This window comes from Sander vitreus, chromosome 21 (genome assembly GCF_031162955.1).
Source record: "Sander vitreus isolate 19-12246 chromosome 21, sanVit1, whole genome shotgun sequence".
NCBI classification, from domain to species: Eukaryota; Metazoa; Chordata; class Actinopteri; order Perciformes; family Percidae; genus Sander; species Sander vitreus.
Window position 1 is genome coordinate 17,893,379 of NC_135875.1, and position 13,054 is coordinate 17,906,432.

At 43.3% G+C, this 13,054-nt stretch overlaps 1 protein-coding gene across 1 annotated transcript in view; it reads right to left on the reverse strand.

Moving 5' to 3' along the window:
- The window catches only part of cpped1 (calcineurin-like phosphoesterase domain containing 1), a 44,600-nt gene extending 31,779 nt beyond the window's left edge, over positions 1 to 12,821 (reverse strand). The window contains exons 1-2 of the mRNA XM_078278956.1: positions 12,627 to 12,821; positions 7,257 to 7,475 (exon numbers count right to left, since the gene is read on the reverse strand). Of these exons, the coding sequence (XP_078135082.1) occupies positions 7,257 to 7,475; positions 12,627 to 12,690 (283 nt within the window). The 5' untranslated portion in view covers positions 12,691 to 12,821. The remainder of the gene's footprint in view (positions 1 to 7,256; positions 7,476 to 12,626) is intronic.
- Positions 12,822 to 13,054: the final 233 nt, after the last annotated feature.

The window sequence follows — 13,054 nt, forward strand, 5'->3', positions numbered from 1 at the left end:
GCATGAGACCGCAGCTGTTTACTAAAGAGAACAGACAAATGAGAGAGAAAGATGGAAAGGAAAGAGACAGGAAAGCAGAATGTGTGAGCGAAGGAGAGGAGAGATCGAGAGTGAAATCTGTGGGAACAGAAATACAGTTGCCAATTTCCCGTCGCCGACAGGCAGCAGTGTTGACAATGCCAGTTGACAGCCAGCTTCCCCTGGCCGCCGCGCATTCATTCTGTATTGTAAATAAACAGTTTAAGGAGAAATGTCAGCCTAAGACGGAAGCAGCAGCTCCGGCTATAATATCTCTTCCCTCCTCCCTTCTGATGCAGCAGCCCATTTGCAAGGCAAGTGACAGACATGGCGAGTAATGAGGATGGCACACACAACCTGCTCTGTTGGGACTGACGATAACAAGGGCTGACGCCGCAGTCTTTAAAGGACCCCAAGGCCTTGCGCTTTAAACCCCACGTTTACACTATTTACTGTCCCGCAGTGCATCTGAAACAGATCTCCACTTATAAATTAGGGCTGCACAATGAAACGCAATTTCATCGAAATCACAATATGGACTAGTGCAATATCCAAATCGCAGAGGGGCGCAATATTTGTTAAAGGTGTCAAACCATTCTGAATGAAGTGTTGTGGGGCTGCAAACACGTCCTGGCCTACACATCCTATCCTACAGACTACAGAAAACATCTTTGTTTGGTACAGATCCTCGCAGAAATCACACTATAATCATTTTAATTTTTTAAGATTTAATATTAGTCAATGAAAATGAGAATAATGATACAAACATGATCATTCCCTTCAATGTCGTGAATCATATTGCAATCGCAATATCAGTCAAAATAATTGCAATTAGAGATTTTCCTCATATCGTGCAGCCCTACTATAAATGCGACTTGATCAGAGTGAGACAGGAGAGAGATGTGGGGAAATGGATGGCGCCAAAGTTTGTTGTCTCAATGGTGCAGTCATGGAGATGATGAGGATACTTGGACGCCTAAAGCAAGACTCTTAGATGATACGGGGAGACAGCTCAAAGAGTGTTCATGACTGCCACCGTGCAGCTAAAATTGGGGGTCAGTCTCAACCAAAACAAAAAGAGGATAGGGAGGAAAGAGTTGCTCTGTGACTAAGCCAAGCCAAATCTGTGTTGCAGGTGAATAGTTTGCCTTGAGTCTTTTTAGAAACAGGGGCCAAGGACATTTTAGGGGTGGGGGAAAAAATTGAAAATCGTATGTATCGTGATACTTCCTAAATATTTTTTGTCTAGACGGTACCGCTGACAGCAACTGAATCATATCCGTTTCCAGAAAAACAGACCGAAAGCAGAAAATGCAGAAAATCCATGTTATGTACTTCTTTACAAATGAAATAAATGTCAGACTGATTGACATGTGATGTGCATTCTTTTAAAAAAAAAAAAAAATTAGTTATTAGAAATGTCTCATGGTATATTGTCTCTCTAGAAGTGTATTATTCAACTTTTGTTTTTGTAAGCACCTAGACATTTTACAGATGACATACCGCACCACATATAATTAAATATTCGGCTCAATAACTTCTTCAAATCAGCACCACGCCAGATCATTTCATCATGATCCAGTCCAACAAGTAAAAGGGCACACTGAGAGACACTGACATGCAGAGATGGAGAGAGAGACGGGTTCGCCCGCTGACTCCTTTTCTCTCTCTGTGCCCATTCCTCGAGGCCAGGCAGCCAGGCATCTCATGCTACTCCCTAATTGTCATGCAAAGGTGGTTTGCATCGGTTGGCGGCTTGTGGCTCTTTTTGATGAACATTAACTCTGCAGTGGGTCCTGCCAGCCTGTTCCTCTTACCCTGTTATCAAATCAGGCAGCTGGACATTGAGACACACACACACACACACACACACACACACACACACACACACACACACACACACACACACACACACACACACACACACACACACACACACACACACACACACACACACACACACACCACTCTGTAGTCACTCATTTCATTACTTAAATAAAAGCATCCGCTTGATGCTAATGCCTGCCAAGCTACACAGTCAAGGTCCTCTACTGAGAAATACATGAGTATTGTCTACAGCTTTAAAAAGGTCCTTCACTTTATAAGTGGAATTATTTGGCTTGTGTTTACAGGTTAGCATTAATCACATTTTTGTCACTGCCGAAACAGGAGACACAGACCGACAGAAGGGAGCACAATTGTACACAGCATGAGTCAAACACAGCGTGTCAGTTCCAAACAAGGTGGGAAATGAGCAGCAGGATGATTATTTTGTTTAAGCTCGGCCAGCCATTTCTGGAGGCAACCAACTATTTCCAAACCCCGTTCTTTTCTGAAAATCTGTTTGTCTGGCGAGACAGTAAAGCATCTGGTGAATTGGGGAAACCAGCTGCCACTGTGGCAAAAGATGTCGGCTTGCTGTCCTGGTTCCAACACATCTAACAAGTCTAACTCCCAGTATAAGAATGATGGCGCGACACCAGCGTTCAGTAGCGTTCGGTTAGAGATTATTCACAAATGAGTGGATAAATAGGCCTAAAATTCTCCATCTGTAACCACTTCACAAAGCAAACTCTTGCCAATTCATGCAAACAGCAACCAGGTGCTTTATATAGATACTGTATATATTGCATGCTGTCACAGGGGGTATGATCTTTACAAGCTAGATTTTACAAACAGAACAGAGAACAAACTTTCTCTAACAACCAGCTGCAGCAACTGAAAACACACCAGCCGCTATCTTTAAATAGATTTTTAGAATTGGACAGGAATTTAAAGTGCATCTGGTCAAATCAATAGCCAAAATCCTCATCAGCACAGAAACTGAAGTTGCCTGAGAATCGTCAGAAGGCCTGTGCTTTTTCATAGACAAATATCAGCTGCTGTCATGGGGGAGTTCAGTGTTTACAGACTCTGGCAGGGAAACAGAGAGGGCTAATGTTCAAACCTACCTCAGTGAGAAATATTCTGTTGCTGAACCCTCCCAAAGCTGATGTTCTTCACAGAGTGCATTAATTAGATTAGGACTGCCTCGGAGGGCAGCTGAGAATACATTAATCAATATATATCAGACATATTCCATTCTCTTTAAAGACTGATGACTGTCAGAAAGCCCGCTCGGCTTCTGCTAACAACACATATCTGAGAATCTGCAGCCATGGACGCAGTATAGGAAGGGTTTGAACATGTAAAAACTTGCTAGATTCTGTATATTTGCGCTAGGTATAACAAAACACCACGTGTCGCCTATCATAATCATCCTTTCTGTTACATATTTTGGTCAAATGCTATCCACTATTTCCTGAGGTGCATACATGCATTCCTTTGGGGTCACAAATAGACATTTCTGCCCGAGGCTCAGAAATGACAGCCGCATCGGCACCATGAGACTCAGATTACACTGCACGCCTATTTGGAATCCAGTATGACGCAAAAAAAGCATGACATTATAATGGTTTCAGTCAGAAACAGTCTTGTCCTATTTTGCAGTTATGACAAATATATTTGACATTGGCATAATAGCTCATGTCAGAGCAGCTTTCCTGCCTAATCAGAAAGGCATCTCATGCTGGGCAGGTCAAAAACTAAAACCCACAGTGGAAGCAGAGTGAGCAGAGGCAGCTTTAACACTGCTGATAAGTCTGACGCCTACACCTTACAAAATAATACAAAGGTCCAAATACCTGATGTAGCACAGATATGTGGTACATTTAAATGATAATCTATTGATCAGCTTAAACATAAAATGTAACTTCCCCTTGGGGCTCAATATAGCATGTCTTCTTCTTCAAACAGTTCAGCTTGCAGCAACTAGCACTCAGAAGCGGAAAATATGCTGCAGGTAAAGGCTGGGGTGTGGTTGGTTGGTGCATTTTCAGCTATTGGTCATAGTGAGCATCGGTTATGGGGGATTATTAGTTACGGTTTAGAGAAGGAGCTGACACGCGTAGCTGATGTGTGCCTCCTCAAAAAGGTCACTACGCGTACTAGGGTTCACAGCAGCTATAGAGATACCACATGGGGACTGCAAGAACTGTGAATGGTCAGCTCGGGTTGCTTGGGTTTTATACTTCAAGTTTCCCCAGGGAGATTGTTAATAGTGAAGATAGTCTCGCATTGCCAGACCGTTCTCCACAGCGCTGCGGAGGAGGGTCTGGCTAGTCCACACAGCATTCTGGGATGGGAAAAAAATGGTGGTTGCTCTGGTTTATTGGCATTTCTTTAAAACAATCACAATCATCATGGGCGCCGGACAGAGCCACGGATGCCGCTGCAAAATAGCCTCGGGAAGGAACTTGTTTAGGTGGAACATGTGTACGTTCAAAGGTTGTTTTAGTCGTGCGACAGAAAACTCAGTTTGGACAGATAGTCTAGCTAGCTGTCTGGATTTACCCTGCAGAGACCTGAGGAGCAGTTAACCAGAGTCCTCATTAATCCACCAGTTTACAATTCCAACACCACAAAGAAAGCGGAAGGTAACTGACATCCGGCCGAAAAGAGGGACATTCTGCGGAATTCCCGGCAGCACCGGAGCAATCCCGGAAGTGGAACGTCATGGATATAGACTATAGTGAAGACAACCAACACCCGGATCACCCAGTGGTATCTGACTTTGCAGCCATTTTACTTTAAAGTGATCCATAGAGGGGGGCGCAGATGGCCTTGTCCGACTTCCTATCCTGCCCCATGGGAAGGGGGGCTGGGAGAAAGTGACTCTAATCTTTTGCTTTTTAGTAACACACATTTGCACTCTACTTCTATAGATCTATGCATAGGGCTGTCGCGGTGATGTGGTATCTACATATGGTATGTAGATTGACGCATGTAACGCGGAATAAGACTTCACAAGCGCACGCTCCGCCTGGTAACTTTTAGCTGTCCGCCGTTAGCAACAGCTGTTGAAGTTAGCACAACAGACAGATCGGTCAGCTACAATAGCAACGGAGGGAGAGTTCTGTACTGACACAATAAGGATGGTGAGTCGCCGCTTAAATCATCTGTTAAATGCCCACTTTGATTATCTGCCCTACTGGCTGGTAGGTTGATCAAATTCACCTGCATTTGGCCGCTAGCGGGTGCTGATTTCCACTTTCTTAAAGATGCCCTGCCACAAGTATTTCATTACTTTGTGGTAATGTCTGAAGTTCTACCATGGACTGTAACATTTCTTGTGGAAAAAATGCCTTGGTTACCTTGTTTCAAGCCATTCTAGCGTGGTATAGAAAGCCTGCAGGAAGACGAAGATTTGTGCCAGTTCTCATTAATATTCAACGAGCTAAGCTGCTTGACTCTGATTGGCTAACGAGAGCCTGGCTATCAGCATCCTTTACCCAGCGCAACTGGGTGAGCTCATTAATAGTAATGAGCTCAGGCAACACCACGTCAGACTGACCAGCTTTTGTAATTGGCCTGATTTCTCCGCTTATTTCTTTTCAGTGGCTAGAGCTGACAGAGGAGGAAGCAGTTCATTTTCACATTCACGACATAACACAAACACATATGGACCTAACATATTTCAAAAAATACAAGTAGAAACGGTTTAGTGTGGCAGGGCACCTTTAACATTTCTTTTCACTATTCATTTATTTAACATCCAATACACGCTGTAACGATCACCAATAATGTAGCTTACCCTCCTCTTGTTTTCGTATTGGACCAGCGTCTGCTGCTGCCGATCACCGCGTCGCTTTTAACGAATGTCACGGGTGAGTCAAAAAAACTGCGCCTTCCAGAGACAGTAGCGACAGCTGGTCCGGGGAAATAGTTCCGCAACTGCGGCAGGAAGCGTAATGTGGAGGTAGTTTAGTCCTTCATTCAAGCCTAGTCAAACATTAACATAGTGGTTGTAGTGGTTGCATGCCAGCCCCTGCGGCTGGCTTGTTAACACGCATAGCCTAATGTTGCTCTATATCATAAAGTGAATGCAAACTGTTATTGTGAAGAATATGTCAAAGACATGATGCAGTCTGAGCACATACAATACATCCGTCTAGTGCAGTGGTTGGGCGAAATGCCACATTGTACTATAAATCAAACTTTGCCACTGACCTCTTGCGTCGAGTAGTACCTCTCATGGTGAGTTCCTAGGTCCAACATCTTGATGTGGGTCAGGCTTGTCAGGCTAGGTGAGACGGTGTGCAGTGCGTGAAATCACAGCTTGTGTTTCTATATAGTTTGTGGTCATTTGTTACTTGAGAGAGCCATTTCAAACACTTTGAAATAAGTGCGGCATTTGCATGAGGCTGCGTGATGTACCAGATGCCATGAAATAACGCTCGTGGGACCACAGCTGTGTCATTTGGTCTCACTAAAAGAGGCTGAGCGGAGTTTAAACTCACGCCACTGGCATCTGCGAGTTCACATTATGTCCTCCAACATTAGGCGTTTAATTGGCAGCTCCACTTGTTGATGGAGCTGCCGGTATCTCATTTGTCCGTGGGAACCTCTCTTCGCTACTGTGGCTTGTTTTCGTTAGTAAGCATGTGCTGTTGTCGTTTCTTTACAGCCCTCAGAACTCAGCATGTATTTATTGCTCAGACAAGTTGAAAGTATCTCAATGTTCAGCGAAAAAAAAAAAGAAACATACTTCAAAACAGTGTTTCATCACAACGCAACAGCAGGGCGCCCAGAAAAAATCTGTTTATTCTCGAAGACTTTACCGGGTGAAAAGCTGCAATCACAACCTCGTTTTGAGGAGAGATGGCAGCAGTAATACTCTCGTATCGTAATGTAGTTCTTGAAATCTACAAAATGAACTAAAGGTTGTTAACCCTTGTGTCGTCTTCCCGTCGACCACTTGTCGAACTTGTTGTCCTTCCAGGTCGAAATTGAAAATGATCTTTTTTTTCCTGTGCTTTTCTCAACGTTTCTGTTTTGCTTTTTTCAACGCTTTCTTAATTCATGGTCAATAAACTAAATTTATATGACATTATACCTATGTTTTTGTTAAAACAATCAGAAATTATGAATTAATTTGACTAATACTTAAGATCAGAGGATGTTGAGTGGATCAAAGACTGGTTTATGTCAAAGTTTAGTCTTTTGAAACCATTTGAACATTTTTCTCAAATGCTATAACATTGAGTAAAACACCCAAAATTCAATGAAAGTAATCATTAATTTGACCTGCGAAGAATGTTGTATGGAAGCCATACATCCATTTCCTTTGGGCAATTTGGTTGAAAGAAACCCAACACAAGGGTTAAGAGCTGTGCATGTGCTTTATGTTCTATCCCTACCTGGCATGGCATGGACCAGGTCGCCACACAGCACCATGAACCTGGGCCTGGGTTTGAGCTGGTTTACCGCCTCCACGGCCTGCTTGGTGAGCTCGACCTCCTCGGCCCACTCGTCCCCTCCGCCGTCGCAGTCGCCCTCCCTCCAGGCCTTCATCAGCCCGAGCTGGGGGTCCGCGGCCTGGATGAAGCAAAATGGTCCCGTCCACTCACGCTCTGCATCTGGATCAGGAAGAGACACAAATGGACAGAGACGGACACCAGTTACTACCAAGACCACAACACGATTTAACTTCATTTAAAGTTGCATCAGGCAACTTTAACACTAGCCTGGTCCTACCAGACTCTGGTACATTTCATTTGTACAGAGAGTCTGGCCACTCTCCATTGACAAGTATTAACTTCCTTGAAGGCGGGTACTCTGTTGAAGTTTAAAACTATTGATCTGCCCAGAGCCACTCTGCCCAGAGCCGCCTGGCTCCGCCCTCCCTACGTACCGTCTGGTAGGACCAGGCTAACAAGAGGGGAGACGACAACAACTATCAGGTTAGCATCGCTAGCGTTAGCCTTAGCCAACTTCTTCACCACTAAGGGAGCGAGCTGGAAAATCAAACTTTTCCCGAGCCCCGTGGGGAGGAGGAGGGCCACAACATCATGGCCACCAACACAACTCAGCAAATATTGTTCTTGCTCGGGCTTTAACTTCTGGATATTCGGCAGCGTTGCCACAACGGACCGCATCTTTCTCCGCCGCCATTACGGAACTACAACTCAAACTAGCGCACGTCACGACCTCAACGTCATTGTTCTCAGCCACTCCCTCTGTTCGCTGATTGGACCGCCAAAGATTTGGTCGGAGAAAACCCAAGAATATACCGCAAACCCAGAGGGAGTACTGCAGGGAAATGAAAATTGAGCAAAAGTACGTAGGAGGGCGGAGCCAGGCTACTTTAACACACCTGAGCCGTTTTAACCGACCCCTTGGAGCGTTTCATCGGATAGTCTGGTTCGTTTGGGGGTGGTGTGAAAGCTCATTCCAACTCTGGCGCGGACCAGACAACCCGAACTCTGGGCCGCTTGAAAACGGGGGTCTTGGTTCGCTTCCACGTGCGCTAGAGTTCGCTTTAGGTGAGAATGCAATCCGACCCAAATATAGGAAGTGAACCAAAAAACAGTGCATTTACTAGCCTTCAATTTTAACCGTGCACACAATTTACGGACTATTCTGCGCACGGGACAGGCATTACGTGGGGACCTTTGTTCATTTGTAATAATTGTGGAGATCGTCTGTTCCCTAATCCCGTGCAAGTTTGCACCGTCTGTAATCGGTCGAACCAGCATCTCAGTGATTTGGGGGATAATGTTAGTAAATTTGAGTAAAATACAGACTTCACTTGACCAGTACGAATACGCGAGAGAGGGAGAGGATTTCTAAATCGCATGAGGTCCCCTGGTAATACTAGTCTTGTGCGAATAGGGTTTTCCTGTAATATAATTTAAGGGCTAATAACTTTGAAATCTATAACCTATTATGACATTACATCGCTTGTCCACTGTGTGACAACACATTTCTCTCTCATCAGGGCCCGCCCTCTCCTTTACCCGCCGTCTCGTCAGCTGCTCATATTCCTCGCCTTCTTCTGAAATATTAGAAACACTAAATCAAAACCAGGAAAACCCAAGACGTTATTTAATATAAATTTGGTGTTGCTCCATTATTTCGGAGACCAGAAGTGTCAGTAAGTTTCGCTCGGATATTCTGTCTAATAGACCAGCGACCGTTTCGACTGTGAGACATTGCTTCACAATATTTGGTGTCGTTTGACAAAGAGCAAGTGTGAACACAAACCAAACAAAAAAATGTTGCAACTTCACCCCCCCACCCCTATTCGCTCTGAGTCTACTGAACTATAGGTGTGAAAGCGTCCTACGTGTTGTTACACATTTATTTCACTGTGTTAAAAGGTTCCTTAGTGTTTTACATGAGCAAAATACAACACTTACTTTAGATTCTCGTACAGTTTAATACATGTAATTGTTTGTCATTACATGTCATTTAGCTGACGCTTTTATCCAAAGCGACTTACAATTGCTATATATATATCAGAGGTTGCACGCCTCCGGAGCAACTAGGGGTTAAGTGTCTTGCTCAGGGACACATTGGCTGATGTATCGCAGTGGGAATTGAACCCAGGTCTCCCACACCAAAGGCACGTGTCACATCCACTGCGCCATCACTACCCACCAACCCCCTCTTTATAGCTTGAGCACTTAGTGTAAGAGCAAGTATAGTATAGAGTATTTAGATTTTTTTTGCATGACAAACACATGGCGAAATGGCAATTAATTCTGATTCACATTAGGGCTGCTCGATAATGGAAAAAAATATGATCAAGATTAGGTCGGTCAATATTGAAATCACGATAACTTAACACCATTACTCGTTGACTTCTGGAAAGATGTTGCAATCATTGAACTTAAAAAAAAACAGCGGAAACAGTTAAATAAATCAACAGTAAAAAAAACAAAAACTGAACAACTGAAATTTGCCTTAATACTTTTCCTATTTAAACTTTATTTTTTCATTCAGAACACAAGAGAAAATAAGAGTTTACTTGCAAAATGTAATGAGCTAAATATAATAATAATTTAAGAATTTTCTCGATTATTCTGTTTTTGTGATCATTGGGAGCCAAACTCATAAACACGATTACATTCCGATTAATTGCATAGCCCTAATTGACATGCACAGATTGAAATATAAGTGTCACCTTACAATTTGTGACTTTGCATATGATTGGGGACTTTTGCTCAAACGTAAACTCACATAATGGACACAGTATCTTCTTAGCAGTTGACCTATTGATTTCTCTGCCAGGTATTAACTTCACAATCTGCCAGCATCTGAACATTTTCATCGCAATACGTTGAGGTCGCAGGGTGCTTGCACAGAACACTGCACATTGTAGCATGCAGAAACATAAAAAGCTTTAGTGATTAAGTGTCATCACAGCATTAGGCAATCAGCGGTACAAGGCCTGCTGTGAAAGCGTCATGTGGAAAGCCTTATATATTTTCTTGATAAGTTGAAAGTGCTGTGATTTGGATGTAATGTACGACCTTAAGTTAAAGCTGTACATGCTCACTCAGTGAATAATCACTGCTAAATAATTAACAAACAGCTACGTGTTTGAGCATGAATGGCAAAGAACAAGTGTTTTACATAATCCTGATATTGCGTAACAGAAGGGCCCTACATTCTAATCCCCCTCAAATATTCATTAACCAGAAACAACTGGCTTTCCATGTATAGAACGGAAGCGGACACTCGACACAGCTTGTCTGATGGTAATGACAAGGTTCGACAGGAGGGACACAAGAAAGAAAGACCGGCAAAGTGATATGAAAAGTGTCCCTCTTCTTGCCCGCGTATGGACAGATGCAAAGAGCAGGTGTAAACAGCTTCTGCTCCACTTGTTTCGTTTCCGGAGGATGTGTAAGCAGTACTGCTGTCACTGTGGAGAGTCTGCGATCTACATTCTGTGCAAATCCCCTCACTCACACACTCAGCAGGGTCTACTACAGATGCTGTTCAGCGTCCTCTGTGTTTAACACGCCCTCCAAGTGTCTCTCTCCTAAATGAGTGTATGATAATTCGGTCCTCCAGAGAAACTTGAACAAAGACAGGAAAAGAAAGTGTGACAAAGAGTGTCGCTTACCAACGATCCCCTCGGTGTAACTGACATTAATAAAACCAAGAGGGGAAACGCAATCTAGTTTTAGGATTATCATCATTATGTTTCCAACCAAATAACTTTAGAATGCCTTCAGTCCAAACTAGCCTGGCCTTGATCTTAACTAATGACTACGCAGTGAGAACTGATGAAGAACAGCTGCTACTGTAGTATAAAAGTTAAGTTCCCTTTGTTTTATCTCAGAAGTCCACGACAGTCCGTCAGCATTTACTTTTTTAAGAGAATGCAGACCAGATCACCTCTCATCAGCACATCTTGTCCCATCTGGAGTGTTTGCTTATTGAAATTAGCCAACTTCTTTGAGTGCCCTGTTACGATTTTTACAAAGCTGTGAGGCGCACACAAGTCTTTTGTTACACTAAGCATACTTTACAGCACAATGTCTCTCTCTGGAGTCAGATGTGTGAACTATTTCACAGACAAATAATGAAAAAAAAAAAAAAAAAAAAGGACTTGCAGAAGCCGACAAAGCTCCCATGACAGGAGATAAGAGGCAGCAGCCTTGTGTGGCTGCGCTGGTCGAGCACAACTTCAAACATTAATCGCACAGATTTCTCAGGTGGCAGATTGTACGCTCCAAACAAAATTAATTATCATCCTGAGATGAAAGCACACAGGGTCTTGTTTTAAAATCCTGAACATTTAAATTTCCTTCCTTGAGTTCCCTTGTGCTAACTGGTTTCCTACAGTAGGTGCTTAAGAACTAAACAGACTTAGGTTAAAAGACCATAAATGAGCTAACCTCACCTAACCTAACCCTAACTTGGTTGTGTGAGTCTCACATAGTATATGGTCATCATTATAAGTGATGTAGTTCAGTTTAAAACCCTGAAGCTACACCTGCTCCAACAGTTGAACTTCACCTGTGATCCTGCTGCATTTTAACGCGTCTTCACTGCCACACAAAATGATAATAGCAGCAACAACAAATGCAGGTACTCCAACATGATGAGCACATTGAACCTCGTTGGAGAATTAATCATAACTCAGCTGGCAGATGATTACTGTAATCCTCGAATGTCCTGACTGTAGGGCTGAACCACTTTAGTTATGAAACTTTTTAGATTAATTTAATCTACGAGGTCTGCCACAGTGACAATATTTGAAGTCCCCCCTCCTCAGAAATGCTTAAACTTAAATGTTTAACAGTTAAACGTTGCTGCAAAATTAGGGGTCCTCGGGATTCAAAGTAAGTAGACCAAAAAAGTTTGAAGTATTAGCCCACTCACAGTACATAACCACCAACTATTAACTATAGACATTGATAGTAGGCTAAAGTATTAACAACAACAAAAACGGAGTATTGTTTTGCTGCACTGACTTGATTCATTAACGCCAACGTCACTCTAACGCAACACTACTCACACGCTTTTAATTTGTAAACACAAGCTAGCAAGCTAGCCTTGCTATGGTTGACAACAGTGACTCGGTTATTAAAACAAAGCTACACAAAAGCTGCCAAGTGACTGTGTTTGAACTGTCAGACCATTAACCTGCAGCCAGCAACAACAACTCGTGTAACACCTAGCTAGCTAAGTTAGAGCGAGTTAGCTAACGGGTTAGCATGTAAGTTAGCTAACCCCCGGCGGGGCTAAATAAGCTAATGACAGTCGGCTACCTTCAGTCAGTCCGCTGAAAGTCCGATGTTCAGCCCTGAGAAAGATATCCTCACTCTCAGCCATAAGATCCAAATGTGAAAGCGTTGTCCGAGCGAACTAGTATGCGACTTGAGCCTTCGAACAGGTTCGTGTAACTGTTGGGTCGTCCCGGCTGTCGCTGACTGTGGTGACTATCGGTGATCGACTACACTGCCTGTTGGTGATTCTGTGTGACTTTCGCTGCAGCGTCCCCCAGTGTGGCTACACCATGCAGGCTTTCCTCACAAATAATAGCCCTATATACTTTATCTTCAGGTGCTGTAGCATAAACCTTTATAAACTAAACGTCTGTAGTCCAAATAATTTTGCATTTCGTGTTAAAAACTCCGGGAAGCCCCTATATACTAATGTTTTAGGCTATTAACAGCCACTTGTTAACACCCAGATA